Below are 25,917 nucleotides of genomic sequence, written 5' to 3' on the forward strand. Positions count from 1 at the left end.
CAGAGGTGGAAAGTCAGAGTGCCCCAGAGCACTGTGCTCACTGTGGCCATTGGAAGAGAGAGACGTTTCTCTTCCTTCTCCTGCTACCCCCATGCCAGCTTGCACAACAGGCCTCGAAAGCAAGTAACCTGGGCCTAGATGGGCCTTGAAAACCAGTAACCTGGGACTAGGGGCCTTCCCCACTCTTAATCTTGCAGTTTTGGAGTCTAAACAAAGAAGAACCAAGGGCGTTCTTCCTCCTCCCCTCAATCTGCTAATTGCAGCCAGATCCATTTACAGTACTGAGCAGCTCTTAAAGGCTGATGGAAATAAGTAGATTCTTAGAGACAGAGTATTTCCCCTCTCTCCAGCATTGCTGTAGGAGTCTGTCCCTGCTTGTTACTGGAGAAATTTTACAGCCCTGCAAGTTGAGTCAACAGTCTTTACCCATGTCGGGAAAAAATGCCCTTGTTCTTTTAGCCCTGGGATCCCGGTCTTGCAGCCCTGGGTCATGGGAATGAACTGTCACTTGGGGAAACAGTGCCACTTATGTTTAGTTTGATCTCATTTCCACCCTGAAAAGGGTCTCAGGGCTTCAGAAGGGTGCTCAGAGGCTTTCAGCCCTGCCGAGCGTCTCGTGTCTCCACTCCATAAAGTCAGAGCATCCGCATGTTTTAAAGACGGCAGTAATTCCCCATTACCGCACCAAAGCAGCCAGCCTTACGCTGCTTAGGGCTAGGCGTATTCAGACAAGACGCAAGATGTGCCTCTGTTAATGGTAAGGATAATTAACGTGGCGAGAACCGGCTTGGGAATGCGGCGCAGTCTCTACCTTTTGTAAACTTGAAACCGAGACCAGGTGCCTTCCTAGAAAACAAGCAGCGGTGTCAGAATGGTGCAGGAATTACGGGGTGAGCGCTTCTGCCCTGCCTCGCGCGGAAGGTCAGGCGAGATTATTATAATGGTCCCGCTGGCCGTAACGTCTGTGAAAGTTCGCTGCAATTTCTCTGAATAGCTAGGCAGCCTAGTAGGAGATGACTTTTTTTTTTTTCCTGTTGGCATGTTATCAGAAGGGATCAGACTAATTGTGCACTTATCTGGAATTACAGTTATGAAGCTGCTCTAATAAGGCAGTAATTCATATCTTGAATGATTTACAGCCCAAGCCTGAAAGCCCTGTGAATCCATCGACTCCAGCAGGATTTCCTAAGGTAGTGAGATACAAGGTCATTGCAGGGCTATACTTGGCTGCGTTGTCGTCTGGATGGCGTGTAACCAACATATTCCCCTTGCTCCTTGTTTGTTAGTATTTATACAAAATATCATTAAGTGTCCCCAGAATAAATGCAATTTGCATACTAAAGACTTTATCATTTACATGAGGCACCTATTCAACAACTCTGAAAGTCACCTCCTTCCTTCTCCCTGGGTGGTATGTAGATGACTTGGGAGGAGTTTGAGATGGCAATTCTTCTGCACTCTGGAGCTGGCACTGTTAAAATTCATTTAGCGTCAACAAAGGAGAGCAAGGAGCTTTTATAGTCCCTGTGAAGTAGTTTTAACCTAGGACTCTAAGGACAAAGCCTGCTGTTGAATAGCAATGTTTATTTAGCACTTTAACATTTAAATCTTTCCGCATTTGGAGGTGTCTTTCCTTTTGAACTGTTGGCACAAGTTCCTCTACTTGCCTGCAAAACTCTTTTTTTTTTTTTCATCTTGCACTGAATCCCCAGGAAATCCTCAAATATTCTTGCAAATCTCAAAGATATTAAGGCATTAGCCCCCCCTCTTTTTCCTCCCCATTTAGACCTTTGAAGACTGGTGTGACTAGAATGATTTTGGAGTTACAACTCGGAGTCTGAATAAAAAATGATGGGAAGCATTTTGCAGTACCATAGCCAATACAATAACTAATTACTTATAGATTTTAGGTCACACTTGAAAAAGACAAATACTGAAATAAATGGATAATCATTTGGCTCTACCACTAACATTTTGTTTAAATACTTTGGGTTAAATTCAGCTCTGTGTCACAGGAGGCCAGCTGTCTACATTGATGCTTGCTCTAGCTTTATACTAGTGTGAATGAAAGCAGAATTGGTCCCTTTGCTCGGATCAGAAGCACTTACTTGTAATATGGGCTGTGAGCTGAACTGAATGGTTGGTTGGACCTTTGCTAGACCATGCCAGTGGGAAGAGAGTTAACTAGGCATAGCCTGCAGACCTGTAACCAGTGTTGACGGCAAGTGAGACAGAAAAAAATCCCAGGGATTCGTGGCCCGATGCTGCCTTCCGCTGTTATGTTTATCAGAAAAAGATAAGAAACGTGCCTGCAGATTTGCACTGCTATGATCTTACTCTAGCTCACGAACAATAGGAGACTTTGGAAGAGATGGATGAAAACAAAATTAGCGAGCCATATATTACAAGAGGAGTTTAACCTTTAGATATGCCCAACATGCATATTAAAATTTTTACCTCTCTGACTGTCTCCAATATGAGCAGAAGTCATTCCTTCATTACACTTGACATTTAATATGATGACTTCAATGTACTTTTAAAAAAAAGAACAACAACCCTCGGCCAGAACAACTTCTTAGGTGTGAGCCAAATGAAATTGCCTTTTCTACATTTTCATCTGGAATCATCAATATTTTTGCTAGGGCAAGATGTTACGGATGCATTCAGCATAAACCTGAGGTTTTAGAAACCTAAAGGATTGGCTTTTAGTTAGTAAACATTTTGCTTTTGAGAATCTCTGGGTGCCTGGGTGGCATTTTGAATTGCATGCGACTTCTGTTGAGGCTATAAAAATTGCATTCGGCCTGTCATCACACTCCACAGATAACCTGCAGCCTTCTCCTCCGTGTTGTTTCTCGTGCTTTGACACTAATGCCAACACAACATGGCAACGCTTGAATAATTACTATTTATTTATTAATACACATTCTCAGCAGGACCCTCTGTGATCGAAAACTCTGTGGCTGTGAAATCTGCCCTTTGCCGCAGAACTGAGCTTTCCGGACCCGAGTTTCCTGGGAGAAGTGTTGGCTGGGGCGATGTGTCTCTGCACCCAGGGAAGCAGGCGCTTGGGGTGATGCTTCTCCTTCCTCCCAGAGAGTCACAAGACGTGAAACTTTAAGCACCAGGCTTTAAGTGTCAACCACTTTAACTGCTTCCCTGCTGATTTTAGCAAATCCTTCTAGTGCTCATCCCACAGTTGCTAGCTGCTTCCCGTTTCCCCGCTGTTGACAGAAAGCTCAGCCTTTTCTCCAAGAGGACCCAAGTCCCAGAGAGGTGCCTGACAGTATCTATGAAATGTTCAGCTCCTTGGAAAAGTGAGGAGAACAGCATCAGAAATGCTGGAAATGATGTTTTAGGGCTACGGAGGAGATGTGTCCTCACGGGACTCACTAACTTGCTCGTCCTTGCGAGTCGGAGGGGCTGGGAGACGAGCTCGTTGCAGCCCTGGGTACCTGCTTGCTTCTCCACTACCTAATTCACCCCGGCTCCTCTCCTCAGATCACACAAAGCGATCAGGGACAGGGATGGGAGCATGTGGAAACACCAGCATTCCTCAGGGAAAGCGCTCCTTTTTAATTAATTGTATCCCTTTTATCCATGACAGTGTAATTGTATTCTGCTTAACTAAATCTTTTTAATTGGTGCTGGGAGGGAACGATAAGCAAAGCTGTACAATTCCTTATTAGCGACTGCAGACTGTCCGTGCGCTCTGCCGCGCGGGGAGGCCGGGCTGGGGACAGCGGGACGGACACGGCAGCCCCTGTCCCCGGGGACTGGTTTTCGGTCCCTGCGTGCAGCCGTCGGGATCGGCACCTGGACTTTCGCAGGTGCGAAGCCGATGGCGAGCTTGCGGCCGTGAGCCTTCTCTAGTGCCTCCCTGGGAGGAAACCTCTCCGAGGTGCTGGGATCGAGGGATTTGGGGGAGATCGTGGGCTTTGCCTTAAAAAAAAAGAAAGAAAAGAAAAGAAAAAAAGGGTTTGTAGCCATTAAGAGTGGAAAGAAAAACCTGTAAAACTGACCTGCACGCCTGGCAGTCTTGCCCGGTAAAGCACCTGCAGACGCGGCTCCGGGCGGCCGGCAGCAGCCGCCGCCGCCGCCGGGCAGCGCGGGGCAGCGCGGGGCAGCGGCCGCGCGGCTCTCGGGGCGCCGGCGGCCCTGGAGCTCCCCTTGGCGGCAGCAGGGCGAATATAAACCCTCATCCCGAGGGAAAGATAGCACTGGAGGCGCAAAGGCTGCCGATACGACGCCCTTGCCGGCTGGACTTAAATAAGGGCTTTTCTTGCCTCTCCCGAAACACAAAATAGCAGCGATACGCCGATTTATGGCAGCCGAGGAGCTGCCACAGGTATCTGTGATTTGAATGAAAAGTGCGGGATTTAGTGAGAGCTTCTGAATCTGCTAAAGCTGGGCTAGACATCTTTGAAAGTCTATTTCTGGCACTTTGTCTCCTGGGTCTCACAGGATACAAGCATGCACCCTAATACGGACAGACTGTCAGCCTCCGTAGCTCCTTATATTTATGTACTTCTGATGCCCACGTAATAAGAGTGCATGAACATGCCACGGTAGTACAAAAACTTTGCAAAGGAGTGGGGGACTGCACCCAGACCGTAGCCCTGATCTCTTCGATAATGTCTGTGCTAATACTGCTTAAATGAGCCGGAGACTGTTGCGTGAGCTGCCTATACCAAACCTCTGCAGAGCAGAGCAAACCCCCAAATCCCCACTGCTATTATTTTCAATGAACTAATCTGGATGGTACATGGAGCTTTTTCCATTTCTTCGAAAGTGAAGAGGTAAGAGCTGCAAATTAACAGAGAAGCTCTTGGATGTGAGGTGTGATGGTATATTTGCAGGTTATTGACATTATTGGCGCAACAAGCAGGGAAAAATCTAAGTCTCCAAAACAGCTTTGTAAGGAGGTCTGAAGATGCAGGGCTACCTGAAAGGTTTCAAACAATTTAAAGTCATACCTCTGCTCCTCAGGCACAAAAGGCAGCACCAAACAACTACAGCTACCAGGTTAGGCCGTCAGCCAGTAAAAGCTGCCGTACACAGAATACAGGTGGATGCTACAACAGGGGTAAATGACCTGTTTCTCTGTCCTTGCAAGTGTGTCTGTCCCCCCTTGGAAATGTCCTTACGTCTTTTTGTTTTCATTTGTTTTTTCCTGGTTTTAAAATTTTCCTGTCATCTCTCTTATGCTAGCACAGGAAGCAGGTGCAGGAAACAAATTCAGTTACCAACTAAAATTCAGAGGTTTTTTTTTTTTTTTTTAAACTAGGTAGTTTTCACAAGGATCAGTTCCCTGATCTGGCTCTCTGCATGGCCATGAAGATGACAGCTGATAACATGGTCAACAAGTGACTGCAGCTCCTGCAGTCTGAGCATACGCAGGACCCAGAAAACATACAGGCTTGTGGCAAGAGGGAGTGTAAGTGATGGAGAAGTTAATTCAGCACAACCAACTCTTCAGAGCAAAAATGCACCACTAATAGGAAAGCTGGGAGAACCGTGAAGAATTTCTTCTTGCTTTAGTGACCACATTAGTCTTTTTCTGGTTTCACCCTGCCACTGTAAAACATTTGTGCTGCACCATCTAGCATCCCTTGCTGTTTATTCCCAGTCAGCTAGTGCTTCTCCAAGGGTTCTCCATGCTGTTGGACAGTAGCTTGGGCTTGATCTGTCCCCTGTTGTGCTTAGGAGCAGACAAACTGGACTATAGCGTCCTTAGCTCTGGCACCCAAGCTCACACCCACAGTAAGGTGCCAGATGTGCAGGCTTTCTTGTCCTGACAATGCTCAACGATTGCATTTAAAGAGCATGACATGCAAGGCAAAATTTGAAAAGAGGCTTAGATCTCATCCAGCCCCTGGTGTCACGATGTTAACCTGGTACAACTGCTTGTTCCTGGATGCCCATTCTTCAAAATGCACATTGAGACTTACGGTGTTTAAGCAGCCACAGCCAAGGAACCCCAGAGGGCCATAGAGACTTCACCTTGAACGGCCGTTTTGCCCGATTAAAAAAACTGAATACTACCCTGCACTGTGCTGGGTCTTCTCCTCACATGGGCTCTGGACGCCCTGTCACCTGCTTCTCTTACTGGCACTACTCAGAAGTTTTTCCACTTATATCTGAATTTGTAATTGCTAAAACCAAGTTTCAACACTATCTAGACAAGTGTGGTTATGACCAACATTAAAGCAGACAGGAGAGTTTCCTTAAAGGTATTTCTTACATTTTAAAGAAAATGCCTGCAAGCAAGTTGCAATGTGCACAGCTATATACACCTGCCAAATGTCAAGTGCTGTGCAATGGGAAAGGAGAACAGTTAATAAAAAAAGAAAACTTTCAGTTATTGTCTCTAGCATTGTTCTGTATGATACCTTCAATTAAGGCAGAAGCCTTTGAGTTTTGGATCCATAATTTCACTCTGAAAGTTTAATTAGCAGATACTTCCCCCTTAGTACTTCTATTTATCATCCCTTTGTTTTACTGGAGCATCTCTTCTCTAAAAACTTGAAAGCACTCAGTTTCCTGTACCAGGTTATTATAGCAAAGCAGTATTGCTTCACCAGACAGGCCAAGGAAACACGATCTGTGCTAAACCAGGGCAGGTGGCACCTGGTCCTTGGGCACTTACTTTTGTGCTTCAACTTGTGATCATCCTTCTCTAGAGCACAGTTACATTTGCATGCCAGTTAGATCAGCTGATGATTTCTGAGCATTTGCTGTCTTGAGTATATGCACTTCACAGGGAGTTTTAGGCTCAGATTCATGATCAGGATACTGCAATGCAGATACTAGCTAAGTCATAGTAACTTCTTTCCCCCACTCTTAACCTGGTCTATCTTACTGCTGGCTAAGCTAAAACACACGATCTCTCCTTTAGTGTGGACTGAGAAGTCCCACACAGCTCACATCCTGCTGTGGCAGCTGGGATTGCAGATCTGGTGACTGTTACTGATTTGTGTAAAATTTAATGAACAGGTAAAAAGAATAACATCACAAGCACAGGCAGACAGCAGCACCATGTACAGCACAGGCCGGGCAGTGGTTTGCAAGGGCAGTACCCAAGTCCATCAGATGCACTCCACCCCAGCATCCTCATTGTGTGAGCAGTTGTGCAAACCCCAGCTTGGTTTTGAGCAGTCGAAAATGGAATGTTCACTCCCTTCGCAGTTCACATCATCAAGCCAAATTTGTCCAGTGCCTTTGAAGGACAAGTTAAAAAAGAGTCAGTCACTGTTAGACAAGGAAAACAGGAATATACATTTTTCTAAGACAGCCCTGTGGATTGCAAGCGTGTGCTGGGCTTCATGGTTTGCTCATGACAGATCAAGCTTTTTGGCATAGCTTGAACAGCTCTCAACTGGCAGCTGCATCATCCCAAGAGGAAAGGACTGTCCCTTTGAGACTGTTGTCTTTGCTCTCCCATTTCTTGGGTGAAGGACCTTCTTGTGATGCTTCCCTGTGTCAGACAGGCAAAGCCGCCTCTGCCACAAGCACCTGCTTGGGAAGCTGTTAGGGACTCACCTGCGCTGGCTGTGAAGGTGCTGACTGCGCGACTGTATCCCAACATACGGCAGACCACGGTGCCATCTTGTGTGTCCCAGCTGTCGTCACATATTGTTCCCCAGATGCCCTCGTAAAGGATTTCCACACGACCCCTCCTGCCCCCTCCAGCGATTCGTATAAAATGACTGCGATAGCCTGACAGATCAGAGCAGAAGAAAATAGCTGTACTAGTCACACAGAAATGAGGAAGAAACCCCACCATTGACAAATGAAAGAGCAACTGCTCAGACTTGGATGAGCATTCCCACCCCAGTGGCTGTGGCCTGGGAGAGACCACAAAGTCCTTGTGGCACAAATCAAAACAATTCACCAACCAGGCTTGGCTGGGGAGGCAGCCCAGCCTGCAGCCTAGGCTCTCCAGTGCAACTGCTCGGTGCCTAACCACATCGGATCCGCTAGCAGTGCTGCAGGCAAGCTTCAGTTAGTGAGGTGTGCCTGGGGACATGCTAGTCCTGATGTCAGAGAGTTTCCATGCAAGAAGGGAAGTGATAGAAGAATAAATGGAAGTCCAGTACCTTCTCCCTTTTCGCCTTTGCTCCCGCTCGCTCCTGGGGGACCTGTTTCAAATTAAGAAACAAGCAAACATTTGACAGCTGTTTAGGAAGAAAAAAGTAGTTATCTTTTTCTGAGTTGTGTGGGTCAGAGGTGCAAGGGCTCCATTCCCTTGTGGAATGGGCCCTCTGAAGTGATTAAGAGGGCATGAAAGAAAACATGATAGCAGCATGGCAAGGAAAGCAGGATAAGATATGGTAGTTTTCCTAAAATGTGACCTGAGTGAAGAGGGCAGCTTGCAAAAATCTCATTCACTCAAGAGAAATGGATCTTATTGCCACTACTGTCTTTAAGATGACATCTCTGACAGCCTTCAGGCTCTCCAGAAGCAGGCATGGTATCTCTAGGAGTATTTGTAGGAAGACCTACATCATGGGTTTTGGTCTGTAGGTGCTGCCACAGGACAGCAGAAAGCCACTTACGCTTCTGTACGACATCCCCTGCCCTAAGAAAAAAAAACTTGAATGTGTTTGAAAAAAACAAAACAAAACAACACTGAGATCTTCCCTGCAGATGCTACCTCCACAAAGCACATATTGCTGTCTCCCACCTGGAGGGCCCTCCTGCACCTCTCCTCCAGAGGCATAGATCCAGCAGAGGAGTGCACAGAAGAGCCCCAGATCAGCTCTGATTTCTTTTATTTCTGAGCACCTGTGTACCGTTCAGTGCAAACAACAAAAAGAAAAGACATTTGGAGCAGGCTCCTGTCCTGCACCACAGCCAGGAAGAAATTCATGAACTCAGACATGCTCCATTAATGAAATTTTCCCTGTAACAGTTGCACTAAAGTGTTCTCAATGACCAAGAGGTGAATTTATGAAACCAAACAGCACAGGTTAGTGCTGTTAAGAAGAAAGACTGTGCATCTAGTAGGTAACATCACAGAAACTGAGAATGCCACCAAAATGTGACTTCTGCAGAGCTGCCATGGTATTGCTGGATCCCCTGGTTATGCCTGCGTACTCCACTGAGCCCTAAGTTTTGGAAATTTTTGCTGTCTTTTTTCCCCTCCTCCAGTCACTGATCTGTGTGTGTGTGTGGGGAGGGGGGGTTGTTTTAAAAAAACAAAAAAAAAAAACAAAAAAAAAAACAGGCCTTGGCCTTGTCATTGGGTTTTTGGAAGCAGCTCCATTTTCTCCAGTGATTACTTTGTGTCCCCTCCAGTTTCCTGTGTGCATTTCATGTGGGATAAATACGTTGTCATTTATATTTGAATCCTTTTGCTAGTTGTTTTAAAAAAACAAAAAAAAAAAACAAAAAAAAAAACAGGCCTTGGCCTTGTCATTGGGTTTTTGGAAGCAGTCTGTGACTGGAAGGGAAGGGGGGAAAACACATGGAGTAGCTCTGCTGCAGGCCCTTCCGAACTGTCTGTTTTCTGGGTGGTGTCCTGGGATAACAGAGGGTGAGGCAAACAGTCCTGGCGTTTCAGTGCTGTGCTCCTAACTGCCAGGTACGCTGCAGCAGCCTGGCACTTTGCAGGATATCTCTGTAGAAAGGCAACAGGAACATGAATTGTTCCAGTTTTCCGTGAGATCAGGGATTTGAGAAAAACACTTGCCTATCTTTCAAACCTTCCAAGCTGTGACTGTGACACCCCACACATGCATTTTCTGGGAAGACTAATTAGTCTGTTGAGTTCCTCCAAACCAGCTTTGCGTCTGTGCCCCAGAACAGCTTGTGCCATTGCACGACGTAAGGTCCCAAACCCAAATGCACCAGACACTGGCAAACAGCCTTACCAATAAGTCCAGTATCTCCTTTGGCTCCTTTGGCCCCTGCTGCCCCTTTTGGACCAGGACTGCCATGATCCCCCTTTCTTCCTTTTACACCAGCTGGGCCTGGACTACCTAGGTGGAAAATATAAGAAAGTTGATACCTTTGTCAGTTCCCAAAGGAAAGAGTGCACCAAGCATTTCACATTGACACAGAGGAGTGAATCATTGCATTTAGAGTACTTTGTTGAATAAATATCAGAATAAATAATGCTATAGAACAAGTTTTTACCTCGTGGGCCCTCATCTCCCTTTGTTCCTTTTGTCCCTGGAAGACCTAAGATCATCAAAACCAAAATAAATGCATAAGACACAAGTATTCATACAATTTAAGTTTTGCAAACCAATATTTAGGGTGGGTTTCATCCAGTCCAGTTTAGCTATCTAAACTATAGAGGTCTTTTTCTGAAGTGAGCCTCTCATTTCCCATTATACTCAATGGAGACCTAATCAATGCAGAAAATATAGACAATGGAGGGTCATCTCCTCCTGCAGTTTACCTACTTGTGGTCATTTGTATCACATCCTAAACTCCACTGATCGGACAGAGCATATCTTCAGTGACTGTAGAGAGCCTAGACACATGAAGTCTGGTTTGTCTGACATTTGTAAACACAAAGGCAACTCCCATTCCTATTATCTGGGGATACAATGAATGCACAAGGGTGCAATACTCATCTTCCTCATCTCCTGATGGAGGAACTATGGAGGTTGTAAACACTATATAAATGAAAAGTTAAAAAAAAAAAAAAAAGTTGACCAAACCCATTTTATTCTCCTTTACCTGCCGTTCCACTGTCTCCCTTTTCGCCTTTAAGTCCCCTCTCGCCTGCAGTTCCTGAAATTAAAAACAAATCAACAAAGAAGCCGTCACACATAGCAAGGTCAGTTTAGGAGAGCAGCCAGTTAGATTTCAGTAGCTTTGTACCTGGACTACCGCTGAGCCCTTGGGCCCCCTTCTCCCCTTTCTGACCAGGTCTGCCACTGGAGCCAGGATTTCCCGGGGGGCCAGGTTGTCCAGGTAAACCTTGACGTTGAGCACAAGCAATACATGCGAAATGCAAGAAAATCATGAAAGAGAGAAAAGAACCACTGCAAAACAGCTAAGTCACTGGGCCCTGTGCTTTGCAGATTGAGTTATCCCTATGAAGGCGAAACAAATGGTGGTTCTTTCCAAATCACAATCCTCCCCGGCAGCGCCAGCCTTAACAGTGCAGTGAGCGATGGCCCACAGCGAAAGGCTGTAGGAAACTGGGCCCTTGCAGACTGCCAGCCATGAGCAGCACAGGCACTTTTCTAAAAGAGCAGCCAATTTTTGCCCTTGCATATGTGTACACAGCACAGGAAGGAAGCTGTGGCCTTCCTCATTACAGGATCCTCCTTTCTCCCTCATTCTCATGCACTCTGTGAGCAGGGTCTAGCTGAGGCAGCCTCAGCTGCAGGACAGGTTTGCACAGCATTAGCATGGTTTCTTCATCTCATCTTCATCTCTTACCCATGTTGGGATCTACCTCAGATATGGTTTTCCATGTCATGAAGCACCTCCCCTAAAATATCACCTTTTGTACAGCTTACCTGTCTCTCCTTTCTCCCCAGGAGGTCCAGGCTCCCCCATGCTACCTGTAAGAAAATGCTGATGTCAGTGCTAGTGAGGCTTAACCAAAGGCTTCAGCTAGCCCAGCCCTCCAGCACCGCACATGTGTGCTAACGGGGGGGCTGTGCTCTGTACTCTTCACTTACCATTGAAACCTGGCTGTCCTGTGTCTCCCTTATCTCCCGGAGGACCAGTGGGTCCAGGGGGCCCAGGATCTCCCCTCTCGCCCATTTCGCCTTTCGGCCCTTGAGAACCTACCAGAGGGCACAGCACACGTGTAAAAATCATAACAAATTTGTCATCTCTGAAGCCAGCAGAGCATCTTCCTCTAGCTTCATGAAGTGTGAGAGTTTGGCCTCACGCTTGCATTTATCAGTCAGTGGCATCTGCATAAAACTGCAGGATGACAGGGCTGGACGGGACCTCAGGAGTCAGTCTGAACCAGCTGCCAGCTCTCACCAACTGTCCTGGCAGATGTTTGTCAGATCTGGTCTTAAAGATTTGCAAGGATGGAGGCTGCACCTCCCTTGTCTATTCCCTAACTATCTCTACCATTAGAAGGTTTTCTTCTCTAAGTCTCCGCTACTGCAGCCTAAAGGTCTATTCCTTCTCCTGCCCACAGTGGAGGTGGAGGACAGTTTATTCAGTTCCTGTGCTTGGAGACAATTGCCATGGCTCTCCTTAGCCTTCTCTTCTCTGAGCAGGGGATCAATGTGGTCTGACAGAGCTGAAGTACCTGAAAATATCTCTTTTAAAGAGTGACCTCTCCTTCACCCTTTTGCTCCAGAATTATCCCAAAGTCCTTGGCTTGGGTATTCCTTCCACCCCCTTTTTGCAGCTCATGTGAACAAGCACAGCTCCACTGGAGCCTGCAGCATCTGGTGACTGACTTCTGAGGAAGCTCTAGCCCACCTATGCAAAACATCCTCCCTCAGCCGTACCACAAACAACTTTCGCTTTCTTTTGCAATCCTGCTTTCAGCCTTTTCTCTCTGGGTGCAGCCCACATAAGCCTGTTGAATAGCAGTTATCCAGGAGATGCCCACTAATGCACGTTACACAGGAGAAACACGTTGCATAATTCCTCTACTTAAGTTGTATAAGAGTCAGGATTGTATAAGATATAAAGCTTTCAGAAATAAGTTTTACTACAGTGAGGCCTAACATCCACATGCTTGTGCATATAAATTATACTGTATTAGTTTATACCATAAAAATCCTACTGCAAACATCACTGCTTTAATCTGGAACAGGCTGATAATTGAGTACCTGTGGCTTTTGTTAGACAGGGTAGCTCTATAAAGAGACTTCCATGGTGCAGAGTCAACATTTTGCGAGTCCCCTTCCCCCAGCCCTCCTCTGGGAGCTTTGCTGAAGCGTGACACAAAATGAAATCCCTTTGGGTCAGGCAGACTGTCCTGTTCAACCAGCTCCCTCACGGGCTGGCAAGCCATACTCAGGGTTATCTGGGTTTTTATGAAAATAACCAAACTCTGAAGATTTCATGTGATGTTTTAATTAGAACCAGTTTAAACAGTCATACATAGGAGAGTCTTTGAAGTGTTGAAAGAGTCAAATAGTCCTACCTGCAAGACCCATCTCTCCTTTTGCTCCTCTTTCTCCCGGTTCACCAGGTGGGCCAGGAGGGCCAGAGTCTCCTTTATTTCCGTTTACACCCTGAGGTCCTTGTAAGCCTGCGTGGGAAATGCCACATTTTCATGCTCTATCGGGTATCATGTTTAGTGACTGTTAGTAGCAGCCCATGCAGCTCAGCTGGAGACATGAGCCAATCTCTGTTCTCAGCATACTTGAGTAGTGCTAGTGATTACAGGAAATTAGATGGCTGTGGCCAGTACACTGGCTCTCAAATTTATCTTTAAAATAAGAATTCTTCTGGCTAAGCGTTGCTCTTGTTCACATTAAATATGCATAGGTTTGTTTCCTTCAGCTCCAATGGCATTACTACCAACTTACCTCTGTGACTGAGGACAAGATTGTCCATAAAATCCCTAAAGTCATGTTATAGTCATCCACAGAAGTAATTCAGGTGTCAGAAATGCTTTACCTTGGCTTCCTTTGTCTCCCTTCATCCCCGCTGGCCCTGCTGGCCCTAAAATGCAAAAATTCATATATCAGCTGATACACCTCATCTATTCACAGTAATGACTAGAAATAAGAGATTAATTTTTTTAAATCATTCTTTGTGCATGTTCCTTCTGTCACCACTGAGCCCAGTTTTCAGCTGGCATATGGGAGCATAACTGCTCTGCTGAAGTCCAGGCTGACTGCACAGCTAGGGACAGGCCAGTTGTCTGCAGGCCAAGCCCTGCTGACCACAGTCTGACAGGGACCGTTGGGAAATCTTTCCTGAAAGGACACTGAACTATTGGGCTATGATACGTAATATTGCAGGCACCAGACAGTGTTTGGCCAGAGATGGTGTTTAAGTGCAGCCAGGAAGATATGAAAACATGATTTCTAAAAAAAGTATTAATTTTTTCCTTCATAAAAGCTCAGTGTAGCCAAGAACTAGGGATGGATGAGATGCAGATCTGACTTAACAAGGATTGCATCTTAGATCATCATAGGATCATAGAAACATTGGTTTCTCTGGGAATTGCCTGGTCCAACCTCTGCTCAAAGCAGTACAGTTGCCAAGATTAGATCTGGATTTGCTGCACCCTCACTGTCTGGAGACATTTATCTCCTAGAGTGGGTGTAATTCCACCCCAGATGATCTGGGGACCCTGAGCAGGGGTAGCAGCTTTAACAGGGCTGCAGAGGGGAGCACTTCATCCCAGCCCATTCCTGAGCCTGGGCAGGCAGTTCCCCAGGGACAGGTTGGGAAAGGTCCTGAATTTGTTGCTGTTGATTACGTGCACTGTTTGGTTGGGATCGATGAAGTCTCCTTGAATTGTACTGGTGTGAGACAAAAAACCCAGTTACACTCCAGTCATGGGATAAACATGAGCCCCCTGTAAATAGTTCACTTCCCCCTTCCTGTTCTGGTTGTATTGGCTGGACAAGGTCTTTTGCAGATGTAAAATCCTTTATTACATTAGATGGTGAACTTGTCTTGCCTGTGTCCTTTGACCACCTCAGTAAGACACCACTATTACTGACAGCAGAGAGTTACTTTCTCACTTCATTTTTCATTTCTTCTTTCTTACCTGCGTCTCCCGGCTCTCCCTTGTCTCCTTTCTCTCCTGGAATGCCACTTGCTCCTGCTGCTCCTGCAGGGAGAGATGAAAGCTGAGTAGGATGTACTACGGCACAAGCTCCTGCAGATGGCTGCAGCATGCCCTTGGGCAGGAAAAGAGCACGACTGTTGCATCAGCTGCAGCAACAGCAGCCACAGGTGCTGAGTAACTGAGAGCCTTGCAACACAAGATCCTTATTGCATGCTAGGGCTGTCCCGTCATGTCAACACATCTCCATCTGGCTCCACTGTGAGGGGCTCAGCCCATAACAATTCCACAGACTGGTGCTGGTACAGGCCCTACAGGAACAAATAACTCCTCACCTGGAGATCCATCTTTTCCAGGTGAACCTTTCTCTCCTTTCAAGGTAGTGACCGCACCAGGAGGACCTTGGGCACCCTTTTCCCCTGGATCACCTGGAAGTGGAATTAAGGGGAGAAACTAAATTAGTTGTTTTCTATGCATGGAAAGCATTCCCACCTTCTCTTCCCTCTGGGCCCTGGTACTGTACCTCCCACGCTACTGGGAGCTGGCAGAAAACACGGGTTCATAGACCCTTTGCAAATCAGGATGTTTTTATGTCTTTCTGTTCAAGGTAAATGCATAGTGCCTGTCATTCCAGCAATTCAGCTCCTCACTTTGTGCATTTGCCCACCTGCACTACTCCAGACAAGCTAATTCTCACAATTTTGTGAGGGGAAAAGAAGTCACAAGAGTTTGTTTCTATGACTTACCTTTGTCACCTTTCTGTCCTGGGAGCCCTATTCCTAAAACAGAAAAATAATCATTCTTGTATTGTTCAGATAACCTTCAGTGTTCACTATGTCTTTCCTATCCTGTGGTCTATCATTTTTGTGTTATTACTTACCCTGTGACCCAGGTTCTCCTTTGCTTCCAGCTTGTCCTTGGGGACCTGGCTCTCCCTTCGGGCCTGCTTCTCCTTAAAGAGGGATTTAGCAAGATAATAAATAAATGTTAGCAAAAGGCTGCAGGTCAAATTCCAGCTTCACTGAAGTCAGAGGCAAAAATCCTGCTGGTTTGAGTGGCCAAGGACACAATCCTACTCCAACACATTTCTGTTCATATACTCAGCTGATGTGAAGTGGCACAGTATCATTGGCTGCAGTGAAATGATGCTGGTTTCCACCTCCCTTCCGCCACCTGTGGGAGCTGGATAAATGCCTATTCCAGCCTGCTGCAGTGCATTTTGGGGAGCTGTGAAGAGCTGGAGGTCCATCAGCCAACTCCCAAGAACCAGCTCAACCAGCTCCCCGTTCTTCCATGATTAAGGAAAAGTGAGAGCAAGAACATCAAAACTCACCTGGGGGTCCTTTATCACCTTGATTTCCTTTCTCTCCTTTGGCACCTGAATCAAACACAATAACAGCCTTCATGTCCCAGGAGCCTGAGACAGTTCCACTCCAACAAATCACTGACTCTTTATGCAGTATTAAATGCAGTGGTATTACTTTGAACCAAGTAGGAGGCAATTAACACACTCTAGGGAGGTCTGACCACCTCCACCGAATCTCAGCTCTGGTCACCATGTCTGAATCTCATCAGGACCTTGTAGTCTTCTTCAGAGACTTTTCCACTTAGAAAGGGATCTGAAACTGGTCTCCATAAACACTCCAACTCCTGGCCTCCTATGCTGCCCACAGGATTTGTCTCATCTCACACAGGGATTTGGGAAGGTTATTGCGGATAATGACCAGCTCCTGTTCACTTTCCCCATAACACTGGGGCTTTTCTAGCTGAGCAGCGGTGAGGAAGCAAAGTCAATGTTCCCCTATAGTCACTCTCCCACTGCAGGAAGCATGCAGGCAGGCCTAGGCTCCCAGTAGATGAGTCAAAAGGTGCAGCAAGTCTCTTCATTCCCAGAGAACTGGCTTTCTGCACATTTTGTATGATATGGGTTTATAGACTGAATTCTCAAATCCTCACTTCAGGTTTCATATGGAAAAAGGAGAGAGAGAGAAAGAGGGGAAAAAAAAAAAGAGTAAAAAGTTGCTTATGGCTCATATACCTACATACCTGGTGGTCCAGGATCTCCTTTGCTCCCAGGAGGCCCTGAAATGAATATTTAGTGGATATTTTTCAGTAGTCAGCAAATGATGTACCAGAATGGGGTTGATAGGTTTTAGGGCTCAGCTGAAGACATCACCCTGCAGTCAGAGCCAGGGCCTACAAGCATGCTGGTGCCTACAGGAGGGGAGAGCAGACTGGAGCTGTATTTGCTTCTGCACAGGGAGCTGTCAGGCTGTGATGTGCAGAGGCAAAGCTGTGCAGGGCCATGTGCACGTGGGGGGACACGTGCACAGAGGGGGATGTGCTGGTGGCCGGGGGTGTTTCCAGCTCCCCAGCCAGGGTGTCAGAAACCAATGTCTAGTAACACTCAAATGCCCAGGGTTAATTAGAAGACATGAAGAGCAATGTAATAGTGCCCAAATCTTGTCCTAGTTATTCATCTGTCTGAACTAACTTGCTAATTCTGTGGGGCCTGCACCCTCTGTGGTGCTTGCATGACTCTTGGGACAACAGTGTCACAAGACTTGTTTGGGTTAATGGTTTACCTGGGTTTGGCCCAGCTGAGGATCTGCCCTCTGCAGTCTCACACAGAAGGACTGCAGCTCTCGGGCGTCACGAGGGCCTCAGGCTTTGCTAGCTGTACAGAGGAATTGGCTCTTCCCGCCATATAACTGGCATGGCAAGGCAGAAGGCTGTGGAGAAAAGGAACCATACCTGCAGCCAGGGTGATGTTGTTCATCATCATTGTCATCAAGTTTTCATTGCTGTTTTTGATTATGTTGATTTCCTCTTCTAAGCTTCTTATCCAATTTTCTTCAGGTCTCATGTCCCTCCCTATGTAATTCTTCTCCCAAATAAGTTTTTCTGCAAAGGAGCTTTCCAGCATCTCTGAGTAGGAGGTATTTTTTCCTTGAATTTTTGATATATCTCTCTGCATCTTAAACACTGAGGAAACAGAAGGGCCATGCAATAAGCATTCCCTGCCTGGTGTGGGCTGGGCAATGTCTGTTCTGCAGAACTGTTCCTCAGCGCCTGTGGGAAAGGTGGTCTTTTTCTGCAGGACAAACAGAGAAACTCTCAGCTGACCTGGGGAAGTGTTTTTAGTGTGCTGGTCTTTGCCATCTCCTCCTGGCAGGCACAGGGGTTCTCCACAGCACCTCTCCAGCACCCTGGTGTCCCACCTGCCCACTCGCAAAAGCAGTGCCGGGAGGGAGGGGCACAGCAGCGGGGTGGAGGGGACCCAACAGAGGGGAGGACGCGCTCTGGGGGTGAGGGGTTGGAGGGGGTATGCTGCAAGGAAGAGGGGTGCAGAGGTTCCCTCCTGGCAGGGAAGCGGGACCTGGGGAGAGGGGACATGGGGCTCCTGGGCAAAAGGGAGCAGGGGGAGACAGGTTTCTGTGAAGAGAGGAGGGTGCAGATGAGTCAGAAGGTGCCTGAGATGGAGACGCTGCAGGACACAGAGGGTCTCTGGGGTACTCGGTGCCCTCTGCCCACTGCAGCTGTTCAGAGCCATGCTCTCCAGGCACGATACACTGCAAAAGGACACCCAGCAAAGCTGCCTTTTTGTTGTCGAGCCTGCAGCAAGGCTGATGAATTACCTTTGTATGCCAACAGCGCTTGGCCAGCCGTCAGGAGCAGCAGGTAGATGGTGAGGGCCGCCCGAGCACAGCACGCCGATGGCTCTCGTTTGCTTCGAGGCTCTGAAACCCAACAGAAGAGGGGTAGGCATCCTCTCACACCTCTCCCGTCAGACTCCCCTCAGGCCATGATAAAGTACGAATGCTTTCCAGAGGCTGAGAGCAGCTGGGTCCCTCTGGGAGGGCCAGGTCCTGTAACAGCAGCAGGCTGCCTTCTCCTCTCCCTTGCACGTGCCTGTGCTTTGCACTGCAGTTCACACTTGGCTATCTTTTCCTTAGCTGTTTTAAACCAGCTTGCTTCAATCAAGACTTAATCCGACCTATAACAGTACAAATACAGTAGTTCTCCCCTTTCTGCATGAATAAACTCCCTGCTTTCATTGCATTCAGTTGTCCCCGGCTGCCATTCAAAGAGGTTTCTTTAAAGCACATGCTATCTCCAGAGCGCTAGGTACATGTGAACAGTGATATATGTATCAATTGAAATAAATGAAAAATCAATAATATACTGAATGGCAGAACAAATGAAAACAAGTCATAACTTTTAAGACAAATTGGCACCAGCAAACATAAAAGAAAAACTGCTTCATTGAATTTTGGCCTTTAGGGAGAAAAAAGTGCGTTTCAGAAGCATTAATAACTACTTCAAACATGCAATAAGTTAGCCTTAATTGAGTTTTTTCAAAGTAATATAATCAGAAGTTTAAAGGCTTAGCTTTAAAAGAGTACAATGATTTAATTAGTTTTATAGTAGAATAGTTTAGTCAGCAATACTATATTTATATTCAACTGAAATTCATAAACATTTTTTGTTGGATCTGGTGATTTGAATATCTTCACTATTAAGGCACAAAAGTTTTACTCAATGAAATTAGGCTTCTTCTGAAAACAGGGAAAGGAACTAATATTTTCTGATGCTCAGCATCAGCTTCTGCCTAGAAGAAATACTTTCACATACTTCTCTTTTTACATGGTCAGTTAATTTAGTAGTAAATGTCACTGTAAAAAAAGCATTTAGTATGCAATATAAATACCATATTCTATTTTATGTGCTGTTTTCTTCATAGACCAGATAAAATCATATCAACCCCTTTAATAAATAAAAAAACCTTACCGCTTATCTGAAATGTTGTAACAGCAGCTGAAGCAAACGCAGTCTTGTCTGAAAGAGTCAAAGGGCTCATATCACTTGAATTTCCCTCTCCCTTGTGTCTATCTTCAATTTCCATGACAAATTTCTTGCAGTTAACCTAAATCTTGCCAGATTACGGACAATAGAGAACTGAAGGGGCCGCCTATCTGCCTGGTGATTTGATATGCTTTGCCTATCTACTCAGTTTTTATAGACTTGTGAGAACCCTGACGTGGTAATTCGAACAGTTCCTCAAAACTCCCACAGCTAGAACATGCAGTGTCCCCCACGTGCTCGCCCCAGCACGCAAGGCCCTCGGAGCCTACGGCACGAACGCAGCCGAGCTATTCGGCATCGCTACAATGCACTTAGCAGGGTTTGGATGCGAGGTGGCCATTTGACTCAATCCGAACGTGAGTGAAACTCCTCCCATAGCCAAGATGCTTGGTTAAACATTGGCCTCAAGATCCGTTCCCTAGGAAGGGAGGCTAAGTGCTGAGCAGCAGTAAAAAAAAAAAAACACATTAACTCATACCAGCACAACAATTTAGTGATAGTGCATGACTGAAACACAAGGAGGGAAAGTATCTGCAGGAGTTGTAAGGAAAAGCAAGTGATGGTGGGATGAGGAAAACAGAAGCCTTAGTGGGTCTGGGAGCTAACTAAGAAGAGCCTGTAAAGAGAAGCCTCCACCCCCTTTGCTTAGGCTCTCTCCAGCCTTCTGTGTCCTCCTCAATCCATTCTCCACAACCACGGATACAATTTCTGCCACTTCACCACATCTTTGCTCAGTTCCTGTAAAATTCACAACCGTAGCCCTTAACAGGGCATTTTGATTACCCTTTGATTTCACAAGGCAAGGTGTCACCCAAACAGCATATGCAAGCCACAGGCAGGAGTAGGGCAGAAGCTCCTCACCCAGCATACTACCCCACAGCAACTCCCCTCTTCTCAAAAAGCCCCTGAGGATTTTGAAGAAGTCCTCCTCTACACTTTCCCTTCAAACATGCCTGCACAGCTACAACCCAGCTGAGCACCAGCAGGTAGGAAGGGAAGTCCTCTGTTATTATAATATTCTGTTACACCTGCCAAAGTAATTGGGATAATTTGCTTCATTGCAAAGGGCTGAGATACCCTGCTCAGTTAGGGTGCCTGGGGAGGTTAACACCCATCAACTGAGCCCCCGTGACTACCAGGGCATGCACCCCACTTGTGATGCTGCTTGGGTAAACTCTTTGGCTGAATTTTAAGCGGACTGGTAATCCCTACGCCCAGGTAAGGGCTCATATCCAGCCTGTTTCTGATGGTTTTGATGGTAGTTCTGCACAAGCCTAAAGCCACCTGCTTCTGCTGGGCCAGGTGATTAGCTAGGCATGACTGCGCTTGCTTTGCCAAGTGGCTGTTTGTAGGCAAGGATGTAATTCAGCTGCATGCAGACAGCAGGCTGATTTACAGCAGAAAGGCTTTTAACAACACAGTGAGGCTAATGCATTTTATTTCAGAAAATATTAAAAAAGAAGTAGCTGGCAGCTGTAGTTTTCAAAAGTCCTTTCAAAAGGCAAAGGCTGAGACTAGATCTTTGTGTCCTCCTCCCCTCAAAAAGAGGTTCGGGAGTAGGTTTTTTCCATCTCTCGTAGCCGTGCTGTGGCCATTTCTTTTGACTCTTAATGGCCCAGGTGACATCGGTGTAAATGTGGGGGCACAGAGGAAAGAACCAGGTGCCCAGTTTTGGCAGTCCTGATTTGTGGTGCTCCAAGGTTCAAAGTCCAATTCTCCAATTAGCTCTTTTGGGAAGGCCAATATGAAAGCCATAATCCCAACCTGCTTTGCCTGTCCAGCTGTGGTTGCCTGTGCAGGTCATCAAGCCCTGATTCTCCTTTTCTTTACACCTAATTTACACCAGTGCAATTCCACGTGTTGCCAGAGTCACATCGGTCGGGCGAGCGACTGGCCACCTGGAAGTGTCATGCCGTGTTTCCATCTAGGTGTAAGCCTATGCTAACACACGGCAGATTTCTCACAAAGAACTGTTTTTCTGTGCACGTGGCTCGAAGGGGTTGCTGTCATGCCAAGGCATCAGAGATCACATATCAATGCACTTGCTGAGCCTCGGGGAGAGCTGGCGGTAGCTGCCGACCCCCTTCTTTCTGTGATCTTTTGTTTCCTGCTGTGCCATCACTGCCGACAGCAATAGATTGTCTTTGATTGTGCAACAGGGGTTACTAAATCAGGAAAGGAAAAAGAAAAGAAACCGCTGATTCAGTGCAGTCTCCTTGGGTGGAGGGTTTGCTGAAACAAGGGGGTTATTAATAGAGCAGCAGCTTCCAGCACATTAATGGGCATGTCTGCCAGGCCAAGCAGCCCCATCTGCCAGGCCTCTCTGCTGGGAAGCACTGGCCCCTTTCCCCTTTGATGCTATTCCTGCCCAACCTGAAATGCTCTGCTGAGATCTCCAGGAAGAGCCTGAGGTTTTTGGTTTGCCCTCACCTGTCCCCTTCCAGGCACACTGAGACTGTATGCACCAGGTAAGCGGACAAGGCAAGGACATGGCGTCTGGGCAGGGACGCAACAGGACATCCGCTGCAGGAGCTCATCAGCTGCTGTCGTGGCCACAACCCTTCCAGACGGGCAGGAAGTCCTTATGGGTGAGGCTGTCCCCAAGCACCAGCAACTTCTGCTCTTGCTCTTCAGCCCTGGCCATCTCCTGGTCAGGACTTTGTCCCAGTGCCAGGGCAGTGCGCCGAGGCAGGCGGCAGTCTCCCTCATTTGTTTCCTGAATGAGAAGACATCCTAGATTAGAGGTGTTTCTCCATTTATCTACAACATGGTAATTTTTACAAACCCACCTAACTGATTCCAAAAGGTCAGGAAATGTCCTAGGCATAAATGGGCAGAATTCAGCAGGCTTTGGTGGCCTTCCAAAGGCGGGAATGAGAAGAGGTGAGGACACAAACAGGCCCTATGCCTGGTAAGCCAGGGTAGCAACCTCCACCATCCTTGCAGTTGCCTCTAAACTGAAGAAGTGAGAGTAGTAGCCAAAAATGTTGACAGCCTACACTCATCTCTACATGGGTGCTCACGCTTCTGCAGCTGGGCTTCAAAAAAAAAAAAAAAAAAAAGAATTAATCCTGCCCTCAGACAACACTGCTCTCCTGTGGTCATAGCTAGTGGTGGTTGACCTAGGACACTGGAGATAGACACACACTGTGAAGCTGTCAGCAGTCAGAGCTGTACAACTGCCTCTGCAGCCGTAAGTGTGATCATAAACTAGCTTGACTTTTTCCTGTTTCACCTGATTTTTCTCTCTTTTTCTCTTTTTGGAATGAACAGGGTTGGAAAATTTTGACATACTAGTAAGCTCTTTGGTATGACTGTGTTTATCCTAAAATGCCTTGTTTTCCCCATAAAAGGACTGAGGTCTTCAGAGCCCCCTGGGGCGCTGCTGAGTTCAGGGCATGAGTGATCTGTTTGCAGCCAGTTGAGGAGGAGCCAGGTCTGGTGTGTCCCTTGTGAATGTCCCTCTGAACTAGTTCCCACTGACTGCCCTGCTCAGGCCTGGTCAGCACATCCGAAAAAAAAGAGAAGATCCAGCTCTGAAGGACAGAAATGATCTGGTGCCTGGAGAGTCTCCATGTAGAAGAGAAACTGAAACCAACATCTGACCAAGCGTGACTTGTGCTGCGGCATTAAAACAAAGCTGGAGCCTGGACGCACATGCGAGCAAGGACCTTGTAGTGAATATTTTCAGATTCTCGGTCGCCAAACTCTGGAGACCACCTGTGGAGGTGATTCTTGAGCAGGTACTAGCTGCAGGCAAGATCCTCCTCCAGGGCAAACACCAGCACAAGGAGTCTCAACAGCCAGCAGCTGAGGCTGCAGACTCTGATTTTGCCCGGGCAGCCATCCCCTTGCTACCAGGCTTACTCCGCCTGGGGGAGATGACAGAAGAGGAACGTGCTGACTTGCCCCGCTTCTGCCCCAGCCACGTTGGGGTGCTCCCGCAGGAGCAGGCGGGCATGGTGGGGGCGCGGGGCCGTGGCGGTGCTGCGAGGCAGCGGGGCGCTGGTGCTCGGTGCCGAGCACCAGGCATGCCTGTGTGTGTGCTGCCTTCCCAGCTGCCTGCGGTAGCACCTGGAGATTCCTGCGGGACCTGTGAAGAAGCACTTGTGCTAAAGCAATAAAATCCCAGGCACTGGCTGGCTGACACTTCTCCTTTCTAGCTTGATGTGTTGCTCAGCTTTGTTGTAGAGATTGAAACCAGATTTCTTTCCCTTCTGTGAGTTATGTTAATTTGTGTTTCATCAGAACTTGCCTCTTCTCCCCATTTTTTTTCCCCCCCTCCCTTTAGGCTGGATCCAGCTGCACCATGAATTCAAGGAACCACCTGCAAAATATTTTAATGACTTCAACCTGCTCTTTGAGGTGAATTAATACCAGGGCAGCCTCCTCCGCATGGTGAAATACTCAGCGTTGGCTAAGCAGGCCACCCTCAAAGCCAAAAAATATGTTCTGTAAGGCAGCCGCTCCTGACAAGCAGCACTGTTTTGGAAGACCCTGTACACTGTCTTGCTCCTCACTTTGTACACAGTTGTCCCCTGTTCAGACAAGAGGAAGAGTATTGCCCATTGGCTGAGATCTCAAAGATCTGATGTATCCAAAGCCAGCTTAAACAGAACGATAATGAGAGGTGCAAAAATGCAAGTGCTGTAAAAAACAGCCACACAAGAAATGGGTTCATGCTTTTAATGGCCTACTATAAACAACACAACACAGCTGAAAGGAGGCATCTCCCGTGCTTCAGCTCTGCACATGGCAGCTCTGCGTTGCACGGAGGGATTAGCCAGTCCCTCATGCTCCTGTTTGCTGGGATCCTCTGATTCTCCCCATGCTTTCAACAAGGCCAAAAAGATTTCTCTAAGCACAGCTTCCTGTGTAGCCACGTCTCCCTTTCCTCCATCCCTTGGGCTTTTAAAATGCAAGGGTCATTTTGGATTTGATAGCTAAATACCAGCCACATCAAACGATGCTGCGTTTACCACAAAGAGTGCTCATATATGAATATCAGAGAGGAAGACTATTGCCCATCGGCTGAGATTATGTGAGATGCAGAACCTTTGTAGATGTAGGTAGTAACCTAGAGAGGTAGTCAGTAGATCGTTCAGGAGGACATTTCTAAATGGGTTTATTCTCAAGTATTGTCCTTGCACTGGTGTACATCCCAATTAATTGCCTGCACACCAGCGGCATCACTCAGCATTTACCTTCAGGTAAACAAATTAAGGATCTAATACTCAGGCTTCCACTGAAGGTCACCTTAGGCTGGCTTGCCACTGATAAGGTTTCTGGCCCAAATTTCCATGTCCTGAATGCTACTGGCAAGCACTTCATTTTGAAAATCCATTAACTTGCAACTGCCCCATGCCACTTCTTCAGGGAATGCACCGAGCAGACGTATGTGTGAGCAGCTACAGATGCAGATTTGAAACCAGCTCTAACAGCAGTCCATACAGAATAAACTCAAAGCAACTGTCCCGTAAAACATATACTCAGTGCTAGGCACTAAAGATCAACCCCTGGAGATGCTTTAGACTCCCCTGGCTCTTGGTTTTCTGCTGTCCCTAGACAGCAACAACGAGTCCCGCTGCTCAAATCATCTCCCATAATTGCTATGGTGACACCACGTGTGTCAGAGTCCCAAAATCTTGGCTTTTCCCTTTGAATCTCCCCCCTTCATCACCTGCACTTGCTTTTCACGTCCCTTTGCTGTGCTCCTGGGCCGCGTCTCCAGGAGCCTGACATTGACACGACCGTGCTGCTCCCCGGCGCCTCGGAGCAAGGCTTTGCACAAAACCTCTGTTCTCTTCCTGCTACTTCCCTGCTTGTTTGCCAGTGACAGCCGTTTCTGGGTGAAACTTGCTCAATCTAGCACTAGGAAATGATAAGTTCGAGTGTGAAACCACCTACATCAGCACATGGAGAAAAAAAAACGAGACAGAAAAGAAAAAGGCACCTTTACTGGAAGCTTTATTGACACTCCCCGAAACACCGTCCCTAGAAGAAGCTGTAGCCAGTTTCCAAACGGTGCACTGCTATTCACAGGTGAATAAGGTCCTGTCTTTAGATCAGTATGTGTTGTTTTCCTTTAATTAGGGCTGTTACCTGATTGTTGGTCCTCTATTATTGTCTTTTAGCAGTGAATACTGATTCTTAATTAATTTTTTGGATTCTCAACTCTGTCTCAATACGAAGGCATTTGCCTCAGCCTTGTGGCTCAGGAAATATCCTAGGCGAAAGAACAAGAAGCAGCGAGGGATGGCGAGCCCAGGGCGAAGCGTCCTTCAGCGCAGAGCAGAGGGCCTTCAGCAGAACCACTGTCATCGGGAGCGGATGGGTGCAGCGGGTGCTGCAGGTTTGTCTGT

At 47.1% G+C, this 25,917-nt stretch overlaps 1 protein-coding gene across 1 annotated transcript; it reads right to left on the bottom strand.

The window, feature by feature from the left end:
* Positions 1–3,893: 3,893 nt before the first annotated feature.
* MARCO (macrophage receptor with collagenous structure) lies at positions 3,894–19,658 on the bottom strand. The gene is made up of 21 exons (XM_026076464.1): positions 19,481–19,658; positions 18,328–18,429; positions 17,444–17,674; positions 16,736–16,771; positions 16,023–16,067; positions 15,570–15,641; positions 15,436–15,468; positions 15,025–15,117; positions 14,672–14,734; positions 13,567–13,611; positions 13,088–13,195; positions 11,649–11,756; positions 11,484–11,528; positions 10,837–10,935; positions 10,693–10,746; positions 10,141–10,185; positions 9,876–9,983; positions 8,100–8,141; positions 7,543–7,719; positions 7,080–7,219; positions 3,894–3,942 (listed from the first exon to the last, which is right to left on the bottom strand). The coding sequence occupies exons 1-20, from the start codon at positions 19,593–19,595 to the stop codon at positions 7,089–7,091; spliced, it is 1,752 nt and encodes a 583-aa protein (XP_025932249.1). The 5' UTR covers positions 19,596–19,658; the 3' UTR covers positions 3,894–3,942; positions 7,080–7,088.
* Between the last annotated feature and the right edge of the window lie 6,259 nt (positions 19,659–25,917).

Source organism: Apteryx rowi, unplaced genomic scaffold, assembly GCF_003343035.1.
Source record: "Apteryx rowi isolate R43461 unplaced genomic scaffold, aptRow1 scaffold_431, whole genome shotgun sequence".
In the NCBI taxonomy this organism is placed as follows: domain Eukaryota; kingdom Metazoa; phylum Chordata; class Aves; order Apterygiformes; family Apterygidae; genus Apteryx; species Apteryx rowi.

What these genes read in the sequence shown, in the direction of transcription:
- MARCO (XM_026076464.1), bottom strand. Translation starts at nt 19,595, where the DNA reads ATGGAAATTGAAGATAGACACAAGGGAGAGGGAAATTCAAGTGATATG. An exon ending in CAACATCACCCTGGCTGCAG is followed by an intron (nt 16,772 to 17,443) that starts GTATGGTTCCTT and finishes TATTCATTTCAG; the next exon opens with GGCCTCCTGGGAGCAAAGGA. An exon ending in AGGACAGAAAGGTGACAAAG is followed by an intron (nt 15,118 to 15,435) that starts GTAAGTCATAGA and finishes TTCCACTTCCAG; the next exon opens with GTGATCCAGGGGAAAAGGGT.